Source organism: Protopterus annectens, chromosome 1.part1 (assembly GCF_019279795.1).
Source record: "Protopterus annectens isolate FY-2018-M chromosome 1.part1, PAN1.0, whole genome shotgun sequence".
NCBI lineage: Eukaryota > Metazoa > Chordata > Ceratodontiformes > Protopteridae > Protopterus > Protopterus annectens.
This window is the reverse complement of record NC_056726.1, coordinates 838,529,696-838,554,851: the sequence shown is the minus strand read 5'-3', so window position 1 is coordinate 838,554,851 and position 25,156 is coordinate 838,529,696. Positions and strand designations below refer to the sequence as shown.

General features: G+C 40.5%; 1 protein-coding gene across 1 annotated transcript in view; it reads right to left on the bottom strand.

The window, feature by feature from the left end:
• Nucleotides 1-6,898: 6,898 nt before the first annotated feature.
• Nucleotides 6,899-25,156, bottom strand: part of LOC122807688 — a 130,219-nt gene continuing 111,961 nt past the window's right edge. Inside the window, exon 2 of the mRNA XM_044078645.1 lies at nucleotides 6,899-8,116. Coding sequence (XP_043934580.1) covers nucleotides 6,926-8,116 — 1,191 coding nt within the window. The 3' untranslated portion in view covers nucleotides 6,899-6,925. The remainder of the gene's footprint in view (nucleotides 8,117-25,156) is intronic.

Below are 25,156 nucleotides of genomic sequence, written 5' to 3'. Positions count from 1 at the left end.
AATAATTTTGTCAACAGTTATATATAGACATCAGGGTAGTAGTTGGTCATAACATTTACAGATCGTAAAGAAAACAAACTATACAATGCGGACTACCACAGGGTTCGGTCCTGGGTCCTCTCCTGTTTGGAATCTACTTCTCTGAAGTCCAGGCTAATACAGTTGGTCTCTGGCTAATGAAATTCGCAGACGGCTGCAAACTAGGAGCCATAATCGATTCGCCTAAGGATGTATACATTCTACAAAGAGGCCTCACTGAGACTGGTGCTTGATGTCAAAGCCATGGCCTAAAGCTCAATGCCAAGAAGTGCATTGTCATCCCCTTTGGGAAAAACAATGTACCTATGAAGTACCACATAGGCAGTAGCCTACTAAACACCAAAAGTGTGATAAGAAACCTTAGGACCTAAGTGGATAGTAGCCTCTCCTTTGAGAATCACGTCGTCACAGTGGTCCAGAAATCCTTCTATGTAGCACACCTCATCACAAAGGGGTTCTCCTCCAGAAAAAGAGAGGTCATCATTCCTGTCTACACATCCCTCATCAGATCCATTATAGAGTACAACACCCCGTTTGGCATGTACCTCACAACACATCTGCAACAGCTGGAAAGGCCACAGAAATACCTCACTAAGAGGATTACCAGCCTCAAACAGATGCCATATGCTGACCATCTCAAAAAACTCCAGCTCTACTCCGTAGCAATTCACCTACTCTGAGGCGACCTCTGCCTAACATACAAAGCCATGTCTAACCCAGATCTGAAGGACATGCTACACTTAAAGAAATTCCAATCTCTCCGAGCCACACGCTCCAGGGACCTAAACTTTGTCACCACAATAAACAGAGCAAGCTGGAGGGATAGATTCTTGTCCCAGAGACGTCTCTTGCTCTGGAACAGGCTACCCATTCATGTCAAGGAAAGCTCCTCATTAACCCTTTTTAAGAGAAATCGTGACAACTGGATGGGAAACAGGAAATTCACCCCGGGGATCACTGCTGTGGTGCTGCTCGACAGGGGCACAGGAAAATAATTTTCTTGGGTGGAGAAAGCCAGGGAACCACGTTTGGCTAGGCTTGTATAGGCCTTAGGACCAATAGCCTAGTACATACCTATGAACCTATGAATTGTGTGGATTAATGTTTGTCTAATAACATACAATAATTTTGTCAGAAGTTATATATACATCAGGGTAGTAAGTGGGAAAAGGGTTTGAGGGTGGGCTGAGGTGGGGAAATGACAAGCAAGTTCAGACTGGTGAGGAGAAAGAGCATAACCAGTTGTCATTTAGAGGGATCTTTAGCAAGTTTTTGAAGTGTGCTGAGTCAGTTGGGTTTAGTATATTCTGAGGGATAGAGTTCCACGCTTTAGAGATGTGATTAGAGTAAAGAGTCTCTGCAGCTCTGTTAGATTTTGAAACTTTTAGTAGTAGTTTGTTGGAGTAACTCAGGGTCCTGTTACTGATGTGGATTTGTACTAGCTTGTGTAAGGCTGGACATTTGTCAGGTAGGTATACTATAGAGTGAGTTAAGATAAGCTGGTTTAAGCATAATAGGTTAGGTAGTTCTAGCCATTTGAGTTGTTTTAGAGCGAGGCAGTGATGGGCTCTGTGGAGTAGGTTGGCAGTAAATCTGGCTGTCTTGTGGTAGCATGTTTCAAGTTTGCTAAGTCAGTTTTCTTGAGGTTTGTAAGTATAAGGGATGCATAGAATAGGGTGGATACTAGGTGGGTCCTGGCGATTACTTGTCTGGAAGTGTTGGTTAAGAAAGCCTTAATCCTGTAAACAGAACCTAAATTAATGCGGGCCTTTTTAATTGCAAAGTGATATATGCTTGTCAAATTTTAAATTATTATCAATAGTGATGCCTAGTAGCTTAGTTTTTGAGATTGGATCAATTAGTGTGTGATTGGATGAGGTGATTTTAAAGTTCTGGATGAGGATCTTTGTTTTGTGATTGTTGTTGAGGAATAGCATTAATCTGGTCTTGTTGGGGTTTAGAATGAGCTAATATTTACTTAAGAAAGATTTGATGGCCATGAAGGATCTTTGGAAAACTTCTTGTAGCTGTGGCAGGGAGGGTGCGGCATAGATGACAGATGAATCATCTACCTATTGTATAATGGTAGCTAGGTTAGTTGTAGTGTGGAGATTATTGGTGAGCACTGAGAAGAGCAGTGGACTAAGTATTGAGCCTTGTATAGCACCTGCTGTTACAGGAAACAGAGAAGAGAGATCATTTTGCCACTTGACTGCTTGTTGGCAATCTGAAAGGTATTTAAGGAACCACGAGAGAGTATTTTTAGATATATCAAGCTCTTGTAGGAGCTGCTTGTGAAACACTGTGTCAAATGCCTTTGACATGTCTAGACATATCGAGAAGACCATTTGGCCATCGTTTTTTAGTTGGTTTACAGTATTGGTGAAGTTAAGCAGGGCAGTGGTTGTACTATGGCCTGGCAAGGAACTTGTTAGTTAGTAGATAGTCCATTAGCTGTGAGTGGATGCATTTTTCTAACATTTTTGAAAGAGGGGATAGTATGGATATTGGTCTATAATTGGAGAGCTGTAGTGAAGAACCCCGTTTGTGGAGAGGAATTACATAGGAGATTTTTCCAGTTTTAGGTATGTACTGTTCTGAGATGGAACAATTAATTAGAATCGATTTTGGGTAACAGATGACATTGTCTGCTAGTTTGAGTTATTCATTTAGTAGTTTGTTGGCGGCAAGAGCTGTAGGCTTTAGCTTGCTCAATAATTTCCTTATTTTGCCTATTTGGATGGGTTGGAGGGAGAGTATGGTATGGGTGTCATTGAATACAGGATGACTGATTTATTGGGAACTAGTTTTGTTTTTTTATAAGTGAGGGTATAGAGTTTATACTATACTATAGGTATTTGGTATTGGGGTGGAATTATGGCCTGGATGTATACGTTGTTTGATAGTACCCCAGAATTTGTTTGGGTTATTTTGATGTTTGTGCTGCATGTTTGAGTAGTACTGTTTTTTATCAATTTTGATTTATTTTTTGCAAATATTTCTTAAGTGAAGGTAATTATCAAGGGAGGCTTTGGTTTTATTGACCTGATGCTGGTACCAGAGTTTTTCTCTTTGTTTTAGTAGTTGTCTGGTTTCCTGTGTCGGTCATAGACAGTAATTTGTTTTAGATCTAATGTGTCTTATAGGGACCGAGGTGTTTAATATTATCTTGAAATTTGTTGTTGCAGTATCAGGCTGCTGCATCTAACGGGAGGTGTTTTAATGGGGACCAATTGCAGTTGGGAAAAGCAGAAAGGAGAAGAAGAACAATTGCAGTTTTGAAGCAGTTGTTTAAAAGCGTTTGTGGAAATGTTTTTAACTTATGTACTTGTTTGTATGATGTAGTATTTGTGCAAGAGTTGTGATACCTTAAGAAATAGGTTAGTAGGTGGTCACTTAGGCTGTCTGGCAGAGAACCTGAGAGATAGATAACCGAGGGTTTATTTGTCAGGAACCAGTTGAGAGTTGATTGTTTGCTGCTGTTTTTGTCAACCCTAGTGGGTGTACGTATCAGTTGGGTGAAACCACGTAAGTTTATGTAGTTGGAGGGGTTTTCAGTGGAATAGGTTTGCCAATCAGTATTAAAATCACTAACTATAATGGTTTCTTGGTTAAATGTAGTGGATGCCAATGAGAGTAGTTTTTCTATAGTACATGGGTTGTTGTTGGGTAGGATGTATACTGATCGTAGAATTATATGTTTATTGTTACTGATTTTGAGGCATGAGACTAGTAGTTCAGTGTTATTTATGTCTGGAGGTCTATTTGCAGTTGCTCAAAGTTAAGAGAGTCCTTATACATTATTGCTACACCTCCATCCCATTTTGTTATCCTGTCTTGTCTAAGAATGTTATAGCCAAGGGTTATGATTTTGTTATTGTTTATTTGGGGTTTAAGCCAAGTTTCAGTTAGGACATCAATGTGAGGTGTGTACAGGGCTAGGGTGGCATGGAATTCATGTATTTTGTTTAACAGGTTCTGAGGTTTATGTTAATAAGGATGATGTCTGACCTTTTTTTTGGGTATGCTGATGAATGGTGGGGTGTTAGGCTTTATTGTTGGTTGGGGTTTCATTTGTGCAATGGATGGGTTTTGTTGGGTGGAACTTGGGCCTGGGTTAGGGTGTATGTCTCTGCATAACTGAAGGTTTGTTTTTTTGCGAGATGTTGGGCAAAAATATTTAGTAGATATTTGGGGATATATGTGAAGAAGTAGGTGAATGTAAATTCTATATGGGAACAGTTCGATTTCTGTGGAGTTATAATAAATTTGCGGTGTTATATTGAAGTTGGTATGTGCAGTTAGAGGAGGATTTGTGGATGGGTAGGTGGGAGATTTTAAGTAGATATTGGAAAGATTGAGAGGTGTGGTGAGATAGAATGTAATTATTAATAGTGCAAGAATTATTACGTGAATGAGAAGCATATTTAAGATTAGGGTTTTGTGTAGGGGATGTGGTGGTTCTTGAAAATTAAAGGAGGAGAGTACAGTATGAGTGTAGTTGTGTGAGAAGTTGGATGAGGGGGCAGGAGGTGGGTGGGATTATTAAGTGGTATGATGTAATGGTGATGTAATTGATTATGAGTGATTGGTGTGATGTGGTGGGTGTAGTGTGGTTAGTATAAATGTAATTGATGTGAGAGTGGATGGGAATAGGTGTGGGGTAAGGGAGAGGAGTGACCCCAAAACCAGTCAATGAGGCAGTGAGTATTGGCAGTTACAGCAGTCACTTTACTTTTGCAATTAATTTTAAGAAACATTGTGAAGGTGCTGGTTTGAAGGGGAGAGGATTTAAAGTACCAGATGCTAGAAATATAAGGAATATGTTTAAGACCCTAAGAGCTAAACTTTAAAATCCAGTAATGGTCAAGGGGAGTTGAGGTAAGGAGAGTAGCAATTAGTTATATTAACTGAAATGGTACTATTGTAAGTACAATCAGTGCCTATGGATGGAAGAACAATCGAATATATTTGGGAATTAACTAGGCTTCAGTGAAAAGACAGGTCAGGAGAGTAGATGAGAAAGTATAGAAAATAACAGGTACAAGTAAAGTAGAGGCAGAAATGTAAAGAAGGGGTGTGAATGTAGCAGATATCTGTCTTGGTGGTGTGCAGGGAGCCTTAAAATAACAGATATATTGCAGGTAAATATTTAAGTGAATGACATACATTGATTGAATAATGGGCTAATGCAGAACCATGGTATCAGTAGTGTCGGAGCTTCGAGCTTGACAGGGATGGAACTTGTAGTCTGTTGTCTAACCATGACTTTACAACACTGATTGAATAATGGGCTAATGTAGAATCATGGTATCAGGACTGTCAGAGCTTCGAGCTGGACAGGGATGGAGCTTGTAGTCTGTTGTCTTAACCAGGGCTTTACAACCTTAATCTTTGAAAAAGAATACTCAAAACTGTAAAAACTATTCCAAGAATGGCTCTTGAACACCACCAGCCAAAGAATGGGATAATGACGTTAGCTAGAATGTAGAATGTAAAAAGTATGTCTTGAGGGACAGATGGAGGGGAGAGAGGGGTAAGGCTAAAACTAAATTTATTGGCCAGTAGGTTCGCTAATTATCCTTAGTATAGGTAACCGAACTGACAATTATCTCAGTGCATTGCTGTGTTGTACTTTTGAGATTACAAACATAACTAAAAAGTCCTTTTGACTGTTTTAGGCTTGGGTAGGATTTTATTAAGCTCTTGAGTTGTTTGTTTATTTCAGTGACAAGGACTCTAACATTCTGGGAATTACTCTTCATACTTTTGGTCAAAATTATTTTCCTTTTATTATAAAGCTTGTTGATATTATGGTTCTACCATGTGGGTTTGTTTCTGGTGTGTGCCCTGCACTTGTTCCTACAGAGTATGCTGGTTTAGTGTAGTGGACTACGCTTTCACATATTCAGTGCAGTTTACTGGGTTTAGTGGAAATTTGAAGCTTGCCAATATATCACTTAGGAGTAAGCATTTTATCTTAACGAAATTTCTAAAGTTACCTTGGGTGGAAGTGATCTCTGGTTTCAATTTTATTTCGATGGAGACTGCTATATGGTCAGACCTAAGAAGTGATGAAGATATGCAAGGGATGGTGCAAGATGCTCCCATATTAGTAAGGACAAGATCCAAGATGTTATTCTCCCGTGTTCTAGGGCATTTCTATTGACAATGTCTAGGAATCTCTGTGCTTGTGCACTAAGTGGTGGTGCAGGATTCCCAGTCTATAGCTGGATTGTTTAGATCACCTAGGAAAATAGTATTAGGTGTAATGCCGACTGATTGTAGTTCCTGTAGATAGGCATTTTGGCTTTCTTTTGTCATAGAGGGAGTTCTACAGCTAGCTAATATATGGTACAGGACCTTTCTGATGGCTATTTGGACATGAACAAACTCTAATGCATCATGCCGCTTTCTCAGCCTTGATGTGGGTATGTAGATTGAGACACCTCCACCTTTTTCCCCTCTTGCACAGTAGCTGGTCTAAAGTGTGGAAGGCATTATAGCCTTGTGCAGCCAGAGTGCTCTCTCCTATTTTAAACCGTATTTCAGTCACTATACACACATGTTAATGTCCTCCAAGGTGAAAAGGGCGTGTAGGGAGTGGAGCCTTTTGCTTCATGTTATTCACTTTCTGTCCCTGCCAACACTATCTCATTTCCTATTTGCGGGGCTTTCTGCTTTCACTTTCAAGAGGTTATTTTTATCCTTTTTGGATATATTTTACTATTCCATATCAGGTAATATAATATGTCTAATTTGTCTCACAGTCATTACCTCTGCTTTCTTCGTTTTCCTTTGGTACTATTTTTATGTAGACTTATTAATGTATTTCAATACATGGAGGCTAGGCATCTCATGCTTTTTTTATTTTATTGTACTGTTTTTACTTACCAATTTCAGAAGAAAAGATAAACCACAGCAGTGCAATTATACCACTCCCAAAGCAGCATGATAAAATATTCAGAGTTAAACAAACAAGAGTAAATACAAATAAGAAAGGAACAACAAATATGGCTACAGCTCCATACAATTGTACAATTGTCGAAACATTGTTGGCACAGTCTGAAATTAACCTTAATGGACAGTTACTAGCTATAATATAAACAGACAGCTTACTAATAACTGCATTTAGAAAAAACACAGAAATAGTTAAACAACTCACATCAATTGTTTTTTCAAATAAAACCAAAATTAGAAAAAATAGCCCGACATATATGCAAAGCAGTGTAGATAGGCAGGAAAGGACAAAACCAAATCCTACGCAAAGAATCACATCGCAAAGAAATTTAGCCATGACAGTGATAAATATGCTCCATGTATGAACTTTATGACTGTCAACCAAAATAAAAAGATAGATGAGAACAGAAACTGCTCCTGAAACCATCAGATTACTAAAAGTAACAATAATGTCATTTTGAAATGCCATAAAAGCTGTTAATATAAAGATGTGACGTGATATAGATAGCTGATGCAAGATTTTGCCCTTCATTTTTTTTTCTGCTTCAGTGATCAAGATTTTAAGGTTTTCAGACATTTGTATGAAAAAATGTGTCAGATTATCCTCGAACAGCGATACCATAAAAGCGATAAAAATGCCCTGTGGTAGAAGTGAAGTTAAAATCCACATCACATTTTCCAAGTAGAAGGTGACAAAATATATGACACGGTTGTCATTGCAACAGTTGTCCATAAATATCGCAGTATCTACCCCTAGTATGTTATGCAAGTCTGACAGAGTGACTTCTTCAATACTGCCAGTGGTTGTTATTATGTATGCAAATGTAGAATCATAGCCATCAAGGTCAGAGTAGCAACCAGCAATCCAGATCTGTTTGACTGCTGTAATGTCATTGTTTCTAGAGTCATACTTCTGAAGGATCGGCCCTGTAACTAAGAACATATGATTTCCCTTCAACTGTTTTTCCATTCTGTCTTGGATGTGCCTTTGAGTTTCAAAGAACCACTTTGTCTTCAGTGGCTCATTCGCTGGAATGGTGAGTGTGAGTCCATAAAAGTGGAATGGAATGCCCCGTACATTGTTGTAGTGTTGTGAAATATATTCCTTATTGTGGTCCTAAAATCAGAAGAAATTAGATTATGAAAATTTAGCATTTCAAAAGAAATGTTTACTCCTGTAAGTGACATAACATCAGCAGGCATTTGAGTTTCTACAAAATAAAATACAGATGTGAAAAATCTTACCATAACAGTAGATGTCCTTCTCTTCACTGTTGCAGTATTCTTCACCTTAGGGATTTCCTGCCAAGGATAGCCCAACATTCGGATAGTATACCACAGCCTTTAGATCCTGTATGCACTGTATGTCACACATATGCTCCCTGCACAGAACGTAGGGCATTAAGGTGACGTACAGATGCAGTCAACCAGAACTGAACTGCCCCAGTAGAAAACAGTCTCCATAAGACAAAAGGAGGCTATACACATCCAAAGGGAAAAAATGCAGATAGAAAAGGGGGGGCTTGGCCAGGAGGGGAACTAAATCAAATCCCAAAGTGAAAAGGGGGATGGAGGGAGGAACCAAATATTGCAGCGAAGACAATGGCATCTACTGCTATGGTAAGAGTTTACACAGCTGTACTGTGTCCTTCTATATCACTGTTGCAGTTTTTTCACCTCAGGGAGAGTACAAAAGCTCAAAAAAGGAGTGGGATGAGGAAGGCTGGGAAAAGCCTCAACAAACCTATGCAGGATGGACCTAGCAAAGCCAGCTCTGGCCCCAGAACCCAAATCCAATTTATAATGCTTAGTAAAGGTATACACCGAGGACCAAGAAGCAGCTTCAAGAACGGAATTGGTGCCCAAATCCTTGAAGAAAGCACCAGAAGAGGTAACAGCCCTAGTGGAATGGGCTCAAGCTGAAGTAGCTAAACATGTGCCTTTGAAATGTATAACAAAAGGAAATGGTTTTAGATATCTAGGAGGAGTTGGTTTGCTTAGAAACAGCTAAACCCAAAGTCCTGGGATGAAAAGAAGCAAAAAGCTGGTCAGACTTACAAACGGTCTTAGTTCTATCCAAATAATACCTGTGCTACCTGTGCAAATCCAAGGTATGCAGGACTCTTTCACTAGCAGACTATGGAGAAGGAAATAAAGAAGTGAGTTGTACTGCCTGATTCAAGAACAACTCATTAACAACCTTAGGCATAAAAGAAGGATTAGTATGAACAGACACCCTGTCCCTGTGAAAAACCAAAAAAGGAGGAATGTCCATAAGGGCCTCAAGTTCAGAAATCCTCCAAGCAGAAGTAAGAGCAAACAGTAAGACAGTCTTCCTGGTAGAGTGTTGCAGGGAAGCTGAACCTGCAGGCTTAAAAGGAGCTGGAGTCAATTTTTCCATAACAAAATTAAGGTCCCAAGGAAGAGGAATCGGCTTCTTTGGGGGCCAAAGATACAATTTAACCGCAAAATGAGAAGGCAAAGGTGGATTCAAGGGCAGACAAACAGAAATAGCTGACAAATAGGCCTTCACAGAACAATAGGCCAAGCTGGACTGGAGCAGCTCACACAAATAGGAGGAAACAAGAGGGACCCCCACTGAAAAAGCATCTTGGCTATAAACATGGCACCAGACAGAAAATATTTTCCTTTTGGACATATAAGACTTTCTGGTTGCGGGTTTTCTTGCCTCCTGAAAAAAACACAAGCACATCCTCAGAAAAGAGGCACTTAAAAGGGATCAAAACTCTATCACCCGCAGTGTCAGTTCAAGAGTGGACAAGTGAGGATGGAAAAGTGACCCCTTGTCCTGTGTGAGGAGGTCCAAATGGTGAGGTAACTTATGATGACTGCCCCTGGCCAGATGCATTAAGAGGAAGAACCAGTGCTCTCTTGGCCAAAAGGGAGTCACTAGCAAGAATTGTGGGGAGTCCAGCTGAATCTTCTTCAGGACTCTTGGAAGAAGAGGAGGGAAGGCATAAAGAAACATACCTTTCCAAGGAAACGAAAGGGCATCTGTCTTCCACGCCAGATGAAATAAAAAAGCTGGACCTGCCTATTCAGAGGTGAGGCAAGAAAATTTACTTGAGGAATACCCCACCGTTGGACTATGTCTAGAAACACATCTCTGTGAAGCATCCATTTGTGAGCTTATATTTTGGACCTGCTCAAAGAGTCTGCCACTGGACTGTGCTTTGAAAGAATATACATAGCCTGAAGAGTTACCTGATGACTGATAACCTGATCCCAGGCCTGAAGAGCCAGCCTGTAAGGAAGGTAAGACTTTGCACCTCCCTGCTTGTTGACATACCACATCGCTGTGGTGTTGTCTGTCTAAACCTTCTGAGGGGCTGGAGAGATCATGGGGTGAAAAGCCTGAAGTGCCAGAATCAGAGCTCTCATCCCTTTGTGTTGATATGGTCTGACTTCTGATGGGTGGGCAAAGACCTTGAACTTTCAGGTGACCACAGGAAGTCCCCCCATCCATTGCCTGAGGCTTCAGTGAATAGTCCTTGAGAAGGAACCTGAGGCTGAAAAGGTAGTCCTGGGTTGATGGTAAGTTGCTGAATCCACCACTCTAATTCCTTCTTGATACACGGAAGGACAGGCACTCTGAAATCCACTGGGTGGCAATGCTGAAGCCAAACTGACTTGAGGTACAACTGGAGCTTCCACATGTGCAGTCTAGTAAGAGGGAGCTTTTGACTAGAAGAGGTCATGAATCCTAGGGCCTGAAGAAACTCTCTGGCTGGGATGGCAGGCAGAGGAAGAAAATAATGAAAGAAAGCTGTCAAGGACAAAACCTTTGGAAGAGGAAGAGAGGCTAACATTGGCACTGTCTGCATTCTGCTGTCCAGATACACATGATACTGAGAGGGAGTCAGGATAGGTATTTGGAAGCTGATAGTGAACCCATACTTTGAAGGAGAGATATGGTGAACTTTAGTGCCTGCAAAAGGCAACTGGGAGAAGGTGTACGAATCAACAGGTTGTCTAAGCTGGGAAAATCTGAATGCTTTGGAGCTTGCAAAAGACAATCACATGAGCTAGGTGTTTTGTGAATACCCTTGGGGCAGGAGAGAGGCCAAAGGGCAAAGAAGAGAACTGAAAATGAGAGAAAGAAACAAAGACAAAATGTCATGAAAAGAGGGTAAATAGGAATATGAAGGTAAGCATCTTTCAGATTCAAGGACACCAGGAAAGCTTGGAGCAGCAACAGAGGAAACAGGATTTGAAGAGAAAGCATCTGATACAAAGGAACTTTGACAAAGGTGATGACCAGGAAGACTTAGGCCTCCATGTGCCCTCCTTTCAAGGAACCAGGAACATTCTGGATTAAAATCCCTTTCCCACTTGGGAAGGAGGGACAGGTTGAATAGTTCCCTGGTCCACCAGGGACCCCAGAGCCTCTGTGAAATGGGGAAGCTGCTCTCAAGGAGGTTAAGTAATCTCTGAAAAAAGAGGGAGAAACTTCCATACCATGAAGTAACCTTGACAGATGATGGACAGAACCCAAGAATCTGTGGTGAAGAGTTGCCAATTTGGAAGACAGAGGGAGAGCTGAAGGGACAAGGGAACCTGGCTGGGAGTTGGAGGGCAAGATGTCAAACAGAAGTAGGCTTGTCAGATAAAGGAGGCTTCTGGGCCACAGGAGCCTGACAACCCTTAGCAAGAGGAGCTTGCCTACCACATTTCCTACCTTTAGCTGTCTGACAATTCCCCATACATCCAAAAGCAGAGAGCCTCATTGGCCATCTTCAAAAGGAACCTTGATGATTGGATGGGAGATAGAAAATTCACCCCAGGGATCATGTCAGTCGCCCTGCTAGACAGAGGTCCAGAGAAGTAAATATTGTGGGAAGAAATATCCAGGGAATTGTTATGGCTAGGCTTGCATAGGCCCTAGGGTTGATAGCCTAGTACCAACCTATGATCAAGGCTGCTTGCGTACAAAAGCAGAGCTGGAAGGATAGTTCCTCTGAAACATACGGATAGGAGGAACAAACACATGTTTAAGGTCCTGAAAAGCTTTACCTCTTTCTTGAAGAGACTTATACATATCAGTAGCAGCAGCAGGCCCAAACAGATTTTTATTATTCAAAGGAGCATCCAAGAACTTGGTCTTAATGTCTTTGGGTAATGACTGCAGACAAAGCCAAGAGTAATGTCTCATGACAGACCCAAAGGCAGCAGTTCTGGAAAAGGCATCAGCAGTATCAAAGATACACTTGACAGAGTGGTGAGCCACCTGAGAGGTAAAACCAAAAATAGAGAGAGCAGAAAAATTTCCTTCAGATCAGGGAGGTCAAAAATAACTTGAAAAGCTTGGGCAATCAAGGCCAGAGCAAATCTGGTCATGTGGGTCTGGTAACTGATGGCTATAAAGGCTAAAGTAGAAGCAGTATAGACCTTCCTTCCAATTCTTTCCATGGCCTTACTATACTATCCAAAGGCACAAGCTTGGTAAGAGGGCAAAAGCTTAGAAAGCTTGTGAAGAGTGAGTAAAGACAGATGAAGGCTGCCAGCCTAGCCAGATACAATTTTGCAGATAATTCTGTCATTTGTAAATATGAATGTAAACTACAGACTTGTAAATAAATACTGTTACACGTGGAACTGGAAAAATGTGACAACAGTGCACTCTACTGACCAAAGTAAAGCATGTGGTGACCCTTTGATGTAGACAGTGTAGAAGGGTCTAGCTGAGTAAATTCTTTCTGTTGTTTTAACCAAGAGTTAAATTGCTAGATTTAAACATGCAAATGTATTTTTATTGCTCTGCTTCCTGATAAGCTGCAAAACAACAAAAGGAGATGTTAAGAATGTAAATGCAGTTTTGTTAGCTTGGGAACCCCAGGAAAGTGTGAAGAATGATGTAATGTGAATCAGAACTGCAATTTCAATTTAAACAGAGAGAACCAGAGATTATGAAACAGTTTTGTCTTGACCATCCAATTCATCAGCACTCTGCCTATAAGTTATCTTAGACTTGTGTTTTCTTTTAGAAATAGCTAGAAATTAGAAAGATTAGACTTTTTTTCTGTGATGTCAGAACTGTACTACTGAATTATTTTAAGTATTTCTCTGTGATCTCTGAACTCTTGACTAGCACTGTGTAGTAAGAAGTATTGTCTTGTGTTTTTATTATTTATTATTAAATATTTTAAGACCTTTCAACTGTGGCTGTTTTCTGTAGAGATAATTTAAGCTCTAAAGTACATTGCATATTTATAGTGATTACTGTATCAAGTCACTCTAATAAGCCTTGACTGTTTAGTTATACTACCAATGGGATAATAATATTGCACAATAATAATTGGACACCCTTTTAAGGGCCTTTGAGTAGCTGATAAAAATTAGTTGGGTGGTGGCAGGCAGTACTACTGTATAGTCTGGGTAATAAGGGCACAGCTGGAGAACATGTGCCAGCCTTTCCCTGGAGTGTCTGGGTGGTTGTATAAACTCTTATCTCAAAGTGTGTGTGTGTGTGTGTGTGTGTGTGTGTGTGTGTGTGTGTGTGTGTGTGTGTGTGTGTGTGTGTGTGTGTCTGTGTGTGTGTCAGATACTTGGGCAGGGACACAAAGCACTGGTTGGACAGAGGTTTTAGCTGCCCAGCTGGCTGAGATCTGGACCCTATAGTTGTGCCAGTGGAGAGTCTTATTGGGGACCTGGGGAGCAAGGGAGCAACCAGCACAGGATTGACTGTGATCTCTGTGTGCTTTTAAGGGAAATTACACTTTTCTGTGTGTATTTGTTATCTTTTCCTCATATATGAGACGCTCTCTCTGGTGTTAGTGGTGAGGATTGAGGCTCCTTGATTGCTGGACCAGGGCACAGGCATCACAAAGCTTGTCAAAGGAAACTAACACTACAGCAGGATCAGAAGAAGGATGTTTAAACAGAAACTGACAATCCTCAGGAACAGATGCCTGCAAAACCTTAGAGGGTGTGCAAAAGGAAGGAGCCATGCCAGCCTCCAGTGAGGTCAAGGCAGAGGATTCTGAATTTGACTCTGGATGTCCTACAGAGCTATCACCCTCTTCTAGAGTGACACCTGGTGGAGGCTGGGTAGCCAAAGAATCCGTCTAAGATTTCTTGGCCTTCTTCTTGCTTAATGGTACTACCCCTGGGTTAACTGATTCCACCATGCCACCCCAAGTCAACTGTTTAAGCTGCTGATTCTCAAGATAGATGGCCAGAAAAGACAACCAGGTTTTAAGAGTCGTAGGCACAATGCCTTGCAAATACTATAGGAAGTATGGTCCTGGGAAGCACCCAAACTAAAGAGACACAGTTTGTGAAAATCATTATAGGGAATCTGCCTCCCACACAGACATTTTCCTTTTGTGGTTGACATGAACTCCAGGTAACAAAAATAAAACAAGATCAACAATAATAAAGAAAAAAGACCCCAACCAGGCACTTATATGCTGGCTAGGTATCAGCACAACAAAGGCTGATCAGAACAATGATCAATAATGGTGTTTGGACTGGTGGCAAAAAAGTTATGGGCAAGTGTGTTAGCATGTCAACTTTATGTCTACATTCTGTGCAGGGAGTATACTTGTAACGTATGGAACATGCAAGATCTAAAGTCTTTGGTATACTGGCCGGACATTGGACTATCCTTGGCAGGAGATCCCTAAGGTAAAGACTACTGCAATGGTGATATAGAAGGACATTGTGCCATTACATAAAAGGCTACCACTGCAGAGGATTTTAGGAAGCTTAACTATTTCACAACTCCTGACACCTGAAGGAGGCAGCACAGTGATGCAGCAGGTGATGTTGTTACCTCATAGCAAGCAGTTCACTGACTCAGTTCTCAGGTGGGGTGCCTTCTGTGTGGAGGTTGCATGGTTGCATGTCCTTCCTGTGTTCATTTGTTTTTTTTCCAGGTGCTACAGTTTTTTCCCATATTTCAAAGACATACAGTAGGTGGACTGGACTCACTAAATTGGCCATAGGTGGGAATGTGTATGTGTGGTATGAAACAACAATCATGGCAGGGCTAACCATCCGGTAGTGTGACCATTGACTCTAGATGATTGTCACTGTTGAAGTGACACCATGATCACATGTGAAAAATGGGAAAAAGAGTTGTTGATGGAAGTGGATTGATGACACCTGAAGAGTTCCTGCCTAGTCATCTTTCACCTGAGCTAAAATTTTGAGAATGCAGTTTTGCAACCTACCAGTAAACAAAAGTATACATCTCAAAAATTATAAAAGTTATAAAAAAAGTTAAAATACAAAAGTTATTCAAGGTGCACTCCTGTTCTGAATGGTGATGTTAATATATCATCCAAAGATAATAGTAAGTGTATATTAACCAAGTAATTAAACATTATGTAAATTTACTGCAAAGGCTAACTATGAGGAAAAACTCCACCAAGCAAAAAACAGGATAAAACCAAGACTCCACGGCTAGAAGCAGAAACTTTTATTCAGTGTGCAGTCCGTTCAACTCAGCACACAATAAAATGCCAATAGCAGCAGCAATTCATCCCAATACAAGATTGAAACAGTAGACAATAGCAATTACGATCCAGCACATTAAAAAATAAAAAATATATTGAGTTGTAAGTGCACTGCCTGGACGCCAGAAAAAAAAGAAATATAAAGGATCTGGAGGAAAATCAGCTACAAAATGTGAGAAAGAAGCACAGACTGAGAGGGGTACTAAAGTGGTTCAGCAAGAAGCAGTACAAGTTCCAGACATGACTTCCATTAACCTAAATGAAAGTATAAAACAGCTGCACACAGACCTATTTAAAATAAACAAAACACTGAAGGAGTATATGTACACAAACAAAAAGCTGGAAGAAATGGAAGAAGCTCTAAACAGATATTCAGATAAGGTGACAGAATTGCAAAACTTGGACGTTGAAATGAAGAAAAGGCTGGCTGAATATGAAACTGCACAAGAAAAGATGTTTAAAAAAATAACAGAAGTGAAGAACAGAGCACATAGGGGAAAACCTGAGATTTTATGCTGTATCACAGAAGTTGGAAGGAACTGACTGTGTTAATTTTTATGAAAGCACAAATAAACAACTGGACTGGTATTTCACAACAGGAACTGTTAATTGAAAGAACATATCATGTGTATGTTCCAAATCTGGTTACTAAAATAACAGCCTAGAACTTTAAGAGTAAAAATCCAGTCTTATCAACAGAAGGAGGTGATGCTGACAAAACTGTGGCAGAAAGATAAACGTGCTAAAAGTGGGAGATAGTAGAGTGTTTCTGGAGAATGATTACTCAGTGTACACCAGGCAGAAGAGGAGTAAATATATTCCATTATTTAGGGAATGTCAAAAAGCAGGTGTGAGATTCAAACAGCCTGTACCCAGCCATCTTTAAAGTCTTTTTCCCTGGTGGGGCAAAATCATTTTTGATGAAGTGCATGCTAAGGAGGAAATACAAAAGTTTGTCCAACAAAGAGTGAGCTGTGAATCAAAAGGAGGTTCTGCTTCATGTTATCATGGCTCCTAGGACTACAGAGTGACTGAGCCGGTGAAATCTTTTCCACTGTTTCAATTGCCTGAGAGAAGGAAGAAAACATACAAATCAACTAGAAGAATCTGGAATATGTTGGACATGAAACAGAAATAGGATTTGGGAGATGGAGATGAACAGGATTAAAGCTAGTAACTTGGAAATCAACAACTCTGGAATAATAAAGCAATAATTATACTTGTGAAACATGACAGAACAGGACAATCTGAAAATATTGAACTTCCTTGGACTTTGCTAAACTTGTGGGGAACTTTAAAGCTTATACCCTGCTTCGTGTTTTAATGTCCAGAGAATAAAATCAGTTACCTGTAAACAAACAAATGTGGGATTACAAAGAAATAATTATATTTGTGAAACATAGCAGAACAAGAGGATATGGAAATATTGGATTTTTGTGGACTTTGCTAAATTTGTAGGGGACTCTAAAGCATATGCCCTACATTATGTAATTAAGCTTCTGAGAACTACTTTGGAGAGGGAAGGAGAGGGGAGAAAGTTAACTGTACGTAAAACTAATTTATTTTTTTCTAATAATGGTAATATTTAAATGTTGCATGATTTTCTTTGCAAGCTATGAAGTAAAGCTTTTTCAGTTCTTTTAACTAGGATATTAAGATAAACAAGTGCTTTTCTTTTTTTTTTCTTTTTCTCCATTCTTCTCTCTTTTTCCTGTTCAGTTTTAAGAAATGTATGCACTGTAATGTGAGAAAAAAAAAGGAAGGGTCTGGTTGAGAGAGCATGGCAAAATAAAAATTAGTGTGTTTTTTCTCATGCTTGCATAGGCAAATGATTCAGTTAACCCTGGGATTTATCCAACAACTATTATAAAACATATAAATGGAAAATAATATTGAATATTATAAGGCTTTTTTTCTGGTAAACAAGGTATCCGTAGCAGTCTGTGTCTGGTTTGCATGTCACCAGAAGACGATCTGATAAACAAAAATGGCTTGGAGAAAATGTTTACTAAAAGCATTCAAGTGTTCTTAGCTGGGAGGGCTACAAAGATAGGACAAAAATCAGATAGTATTTACTAAAATCATAGGCTGTATCATGTGTCTTAGCATGAATGACCTTTCTTTTGGGTGTTTCTAGCCTGTGGGTGTGGTTATCATTTTAGAAAGTTTGTTCTTATGTACATAGTTTTGTACGTTGATATTAAGTTATTAGATTTTATGGGGGCATTTTGCGCGCGCGTGTGTGTGTGTGTGTGTGTGTGTGTGTGTGTGTGTGTGTGTGTGTGTGTGTGTGTAGTTTTTGTTTTAGGGGTTTTAATAAAATAAAAAAATCTGCAGGATGTGACATAGCCTCAAATGGAGATGACAAGAAACAATTGTATAAACGATTAACCTGCCAAACGGTGCAAGCATTGACTACAAAAGCTGGAACCATACAGTTAACAAAAAAGCTGTTATACATAACTGGTGGGAAGAATAATCCCTCAAGAACATGATTCTTTCTATAATGTGTTTAAACGTTAATGGTCTCACAGATAAATACAATAAGAAAGAGAAGTGAATTATATTAAAAAATGTACAATGCAAGTAGCTTTGCTCCAGGAGACGCACTTGGAAATAACTGAACATGTGAATTTGATAAAGAAAGGTTTTTAAGATAGTTATTAGCAGAATATCTGGGGCAAAGGAAGAGAGAAGTACTTATATTAACTGCAAGAGGAGCTTCAATAGTAACAGAAGAAATATAAAAGACAATAATGGAAGATTTATAGTATTAATGGGCTACTGGAAAGGGATAAGGATTACACTGGCATGCATTTATATTCCACCCAAAACTGCTATAATGGAGCTTAAGAAAATTCTGGGAGAAACAATTAGCTTTCAGCAAGAATATTACTTACAGCTGGGGACTGGAATTTGATTTACAACAGTGAATATATGTATGGGGGTCCAGAAGGGAGAATATAACAAAGAAGGATAGATTTTTAAAGAAATTTATGAAAACATTTGGCATGGAAGATGTGAACTCAGTACTTGGAGTTCAGAGTGCATTTACATCCTATTCTCCAGGGGATATGGAATCAGGGCTAGGCTGGATAGAGTATGCATTTCGCAGGAAAGTGTGCATTTCATTGAAGGTCTTGATGTGCACCCTATAACTGTTTCAGATCATGCGCCAATAGCTATTAAAATAGGGAAGTAGGGTAGTGAAGTGAGCGTGGGACACTGGTGTTTTCCCACCTGTCTGTACCTGTCTGTTGAAAGGAGTGGGGGTTTGGGGAGTGGGCGGTGGAAATTATTCAGAAGTTATTGGAGAAGATAGAGATTTCTTCTGAAGGTATAGCTGGGAAGTGGGATAGAGTTAAAGTAGAATTTGAGGAGTAGAGTGGAGTTGGAAGAGGGGTTAGATATGGTTGGGAAGTGGTGGGAATTACTTAGAGGGATTGACAGGTGTTGGAGTACTTCAGAGTGGGGCGAGTCACGTGCAGCGGGCGGAGGGGCAACTGCAGAGTGCTGGACAGAAAGTAGGGAATTGCCTTGATGGTATGCATGAGTTTACAGGGATTGCTGTTGCGTGCCTGTTTTTTGGTGGTAACCCTAGAGTACAAGGGCTTTTGGCATGGTGACTTAGGCAGCAGAGAGTGGAGGGGGCTGTCACCAAGCTTGGGGAGCCTGTGGCAAGGAGGATGACACGGGATCCTGTGGAGGTATTGGACATGCTTTAAAATTCTATGAGGGTCTGTACAGGCTGAGAAATGTAGAGGAGGCTCAATTGCTAACAGGATAGTAGGAGATGAGATGGAAATGGTGGTGTATGGCCAGTCTGCGGGGGGTCCCCAGGAGTGGATGGTGCTTCTGTGGGGGTTTGGAAGCAGGGAGGGAAAAAACTGATAAAGATCTGGAAAGTTTTGTTTGACAGTATTTTAAGGGGGGGGGGCTAGCATCCTGGAGAAAGATGGTGGTGACTGTGGTGTCTAAGGAGGGTGGAGACCCGTCAGATCCAGTCTTGTGTGGACCTATTTCAATGCTAAATTATGATTGTAGAGTCTTTATGTCTATGGTGGTGAGGGGGATGGCAGGAGTTATGCTGAGATTAGTGGATGTGGATTGGTGTGGTTTTGTGGAGGGGAGGCAAACATTTGGCAACATTGATGGAGCAGTGATGATCCAGAGGGAAGCAGAGTCTGGGAGGGTACTGCTGTTGTTGGTGGGTCTTGATGAGGAGAGGGCATTAATTTGCATTCCCTGAAAAATTATAGGGTTGATTGGGAGGATGTGTGAGGGATCAGAGGTGAAAACTGAAGTGGATGGGATCCTCTCTGATGATCTCTGCTTGAGAGGAGGGACTGGGTGGGGATGTCCTCTCTCCCCTTTGTTGTTTGCATTGTATTTAGAACCATTGGCAAAGAAGATATGGGACTCAGGGATTCAGGGATGTGGCTGGTGTGGTGGTCGAGAGAAGCTGTTTGCACATGATGTTATTTTGTACCCAAGAGATGAAAGGGGGATGTTGCAGTGCTGTAGAACATATTAAGACAATTTCAAACCTTTTCGGGATACAGGATTGATGAAGCCAAAACAAAAGCAGCGGTAATGGATTATATACCCACATCTGAATTGGTTCAGCAATATTCATACTTATGGGGACATGGTAAAATTAAGTATTTAGGAGTACAGATTGAAGATGATGCCAGTGTGGCATCTGGGGATCTGTCAGATGAGACTGAACAGAAGATGATACAAGGATTGGAAAAGTGGAGTCTCTGTTGTGTGGATATTGATAGTAAGAAACAAGCAGTTAGGGTGTTTTTGGTCCCTTTGGTGTTGTATACATGTCGGGCATGTTTTTGTTGGCCGGAGGAGAAGTTGTGGAAAGTAATTAATAAAGGGTTGAAGGATTTTGCCTGGGAGAGGAAGAAGGCAAGACTCAAGTGGGAGAGGCTTATTCTTCCAATGGAATGGAGCGGATTGGGATTGCCCAGTTTGGGGGCAGTATTTCACAGCAACACAGTTAAGGCTTCTATGCATAGCACAAGCAGAAAACTATAACTCAAAATGGAAGGGGGTGGTGAGGAAACAGGGGGACATTCAGGTAACAGGAAGGGACTGGGATTTTGGATGCAAACCTTTAGGGACAACAGAGATGGCTATACAGAATGTTGTATTCATGGGATAGCGGGGGGTATTCTCAGAGCTGGGCTGATACGGGAGTGGAGAGGAGAGATTTTGCCGATGGGACTGACTGCAATTAGGGATGCAGACAGTGGGGAATAGGGGGTGGGAGTGTACTGGAGAGGCCGGGTGGGAGCCAAGGTGTTGGGAAAAATAACTACAGAGAGTGGGGTTTTGGAATGGGAGAATACTAAGAGCTTGTTTGGACTGCAGGTTGGAGACTGCTCTCCATGTTGGGGATTGATATCAGAGTACAGGTAGGAAGAGGGGGTATGGGGCATCCTGGGAGGAAGATCAGCACTGGTTTAGTTCTTGGTGGAGTCTAGAACAGAAGTGGCTGTTAAGAAGGGAATGATTAGTGCAGCATATAGAATATTGCATGATAGCTATAAGAATTGATCAGAGGAGGTTGGAAAGGGTTGGGAGGAGAGATTGGATAAGCAGCTTGCAGGGCAGCAATGGGGGGATGTATGTTGTCTCCCAGGCATGCAAAGGAGTCTTGAGGATTTGGGATCTTTGTCTGGAGGTGTTTGCATGGATATTTTTGTGCCCCGAGCAGGTTCCAGAGGGTCTTTCATCAGGTGGATGGTGGATGCTGGAGGTGTGGTGGGGAGGAAGGAAGCTTTTGTATGTTTGGGTAATATATGTCGATCACCAATTGCTGAAGCAGTTTTCAGGAAGCTTGCAACAGAACATGGTGTTGTTCACCAGTGGGTCATAGACAGTACAGCTGTTTCTGACTGGAATGTGGGGCGCTTCGCTGATGCTCATGCTCAGAGCTATTTAAGAAACCATGACACTGAACAGCCCCCATAAGGCAAGACAGGTTACAAATGATGATTTTGCTTCATTTGAACACGTTGTTTGCATGGATGAGAGAAATGTAAGGTACTCTTAATGCATATAATTGCTGGTTTTCTGGGAAGCTGAAACATTTGTTCTTTTTCTGAACAAAGCTGCAAAAGGCCTATGTGGTCATCTGATGAAGTCTTTATGAGGAGAGACGAAAACGCTACTGCTACAAGTGCATTTATGTGTTTATGCAGTTTGTGGATTGTGTATTAACATTTTCTTTAAACAAACCTTGTATTTTCCATTTTCTGAAGGACCTACAAGGTGGATTCTAGTTACGATTTTGCTGCTTCTGCTTCACTTTTTTTGTTTAATGAAGGACTGAACATTATCACTTCACTAGTTCTACACATTATTCAAATTGAGCTGAAAGAATAGATGACAGAATAGCTGGAGTTTAGTGGAATACAGAAACAAAAAAAAGTAGCCCAGAAGGTGATAAACTGGGTTAAACTGAGTTAGGATTTGGTCCTATGACAGGAAACAAGAGGGAGATAAATTAATTTACTCATAAGAAAAAAGTGAGGCTCAATAAACCAAAGGTGCCATCTGTAAAAAGATGCATTTCCCTCTAATTTCTAAGCAGTATCAGGAACAGTCTTTGTGGTAGAATTTTGTCACTCTCATTTCTTGGACATACTCAGTACATACAGCTTCAAACAACTGAACTTGTATACTTCTGTACAAAATGAGTATGTCATAGTGAAGTACAACAACAATAATATTCATGGCAAAAATGCTAAGTATACCTGAGATGATGAAAAACACAGTGACAACGAAACTTTCAACATCTTCCCCTAAAGGTAATGAAAAATTTCTGTCTGCATTTGTTATACATGATAAAAAGTAGACACTAAATCTACAGGTGTACAGCAGTATCTGTAATACTGGAATGAATGTTTCACACGGGGGGGGGGTATTAGATAAGTTACCTCTGTAGCACTAATAGTGATTTGCTATTGTACAATAGTGGTGTTACAGATCGAAGTAATGATTTAGAACATGCAAGTGTCAAATGAAGTAAAACCACATTAGTATGTATCTGAAACAAACACCTGTCAAAAAAATAACTGCATTAAGTGTTCCCCTGCCAAGCCACACAACAATGTTGCACAGGTATCATCAGACACACACACACATACACACACTCACAGTACTTAACTGCTACAGTGCTAACAGACCCTACCATACACAGTAGTGGAAGTACACCATAAACACTGCAGTCATTCTTCACTGCAATTCTCTTAAGTACCATGGCACAGCACATTTGTAAATTGCTTTACATTGCTGTTTCAATACTGGTATAAGGCTCTGGGGCAGTGCATGTGGCTAATTTAAATTAGCCACACTCCTGAACTGCCACAGCTGTATGTGGTGTTGTCCAGCAGAGCTCTATAGCACTACTTGGAAGAGCTGTCATATTCCTGTAGTGATACAGCAGGCTTTGAATCACTCCCTCATAATATACACACCGGTCTTGCTAGAATCAGGATGGTACAGTGCTTTACATGTTTCTGAATACCCTTTCTCCCACTGATTCCTAAGAAATACTGAGGACATACTATGAAGATTAAAATGTACGCAGGTGAGACGTTAGCTGAGTTGAGTGAAATAATGGCAACAGTATGCTATGAAAAGCATTACAAATACTTGTCTTTAGTTGTAGTAAAAGGAGAACAACTAGATTTCCGTGGGGATGCTGCATAAATTAGTGCTAAACTGGAAACACGTTACGTTTTTGAGCCAAAATGTGTTGCGTGAGTTTAATTCAGTATAAGTAGTGGTGAATCAGAGTCACACCAAAGTTTTGCATGAGTAGATCATTACCATTTGCAATGAAAGTGTGTGAATAAAGAACTTGAAATTCAGAGCTGGAAGCAAGCTTGTGCCTAATGCATACCAGATCACTGCAGAGTATAGAGAGAGATGTAGCAATGCTCCAGTCTGCTCACATCAGCTGCAGATTTGGATATTCTGCAATAAATCATCATAAGTTTCGGCTTTGTTAGCACAGTTAGTTAAGGTATTATGTCACTTCCCTGGAAGGTGAGTCAAGACAAGAAAGAGCTGGCGTTTTCTCTGGTGCACTTGCTGAGCTATCCCTACTATGGTATAATGTTCCAAGTTGAGACCACATGACTGTTCTTGATTAAGTGAGATGTTGAGCTGAACTGAGGCAAAGTTTTTTTATTTTTTATCTGAGATTTCAGCATGGTGACATCATCCCAGTGTGAATAAGGGACTGGGAAGAGAATGGAAAACAAGGCAATGAGTGTATTATATTACTTCTTTATCTCAGCAGTTCAGCCAAACTGTCTTGGTGTAACAAGTGAATGATAAGCTTATCAGTGTGGAACCTCTTGGGTGACTGAGCCAAGGCTACAGACTAAGGTGCTCAAATTGACGACCTAAGCACTATGTTTAGCTGTATTTTAGCTGTGTTTTCAGGATGTGAAAAAGTCTCTTATACTGAATTTTTTAGTGTATAAACAAGGTTAATTGTTTCATTGTATCAAAAGCTTTATTCAAAGCCATCTGTGGTGTAATGTTTGCTCATGTGATGTAGGACGTTGGCTATTATTTTAACACGGGCACAGTCACTGTCCTGGATGAAGATTATTCTATATGTCCTATGACATCCACACGCTGGGCCAGTAAAGGAGAGACTACTCCCTGTAAAATATAATATCCAAGATGCCTTGCAAAATGACCTCATCTGGTCACCTGATTCTAGGTTCTCACACTACTCCCTTTTGAAGCTGAGACAGGAAATTAGCATATATGGCTAAAATACACATCTTAAATGTTTATGGCAGTGCTTGGGGCTTCCCCTCTTTTTACTCAGCTAATGAACAAAGGCTTCTTCCAAACCCACCGTCTCCAGTCCTATTCAGCACAGTGGGGGGATGTTTTAATGGTTTAACAGCTCATTTACATTTACCTTATTTTTTTTAAACTAAGTTAGCTGGTTTACCTTTGCTGTCGCAGTGTCCTCTATTAAAATATATACATTTAATTCAGTTACAATAATACATGCACATTTCTTTTCATTCCAGCAGGGTGCACTGTTGATGCATTTTAACACAAGCAAACCTCATAAATACATTTTCAGCACAAGCATCTGTACAAATCAGTTTGATATACAAATGACATATAATTATTTACAAAATTCCAGCTAGCTGTGTTGACACAAGTCATACCTCTACTGCCCTACTTCTCCTGGCATGGCTGGCAGTACTTCCTATTGTCACACCTGTCCCTCCTTTGAAGACTCAAGCTAGTTTGTTAAGTGCCCCTTGAGAAACGTTGCTTGAGAGAAATAAGCCTATCTGGGAATATATAGGTCTATATCACAACATCGAACCTGACAACATCGAACGCTCACATAAACGAATATTCACATACTCGACAACGGTATTGTGGGGGGCTGCGCCCCCACACCCCCTGCTAAATATATATTCCTACTCAAGATCACACTACAAGGAGGATACGGCAAAAATCCCGATCTTCACTGTACCACAAACAAAATTAAAACACTTCAAGGACATGATTTTTCGCTCATGTGAGCGTTCGATGTTGTCAGTTTTGATGTTCCGATATAGACCCGAATATATTACCCCATTCCCTGTCTTGAGATCACATCTACATCGGAA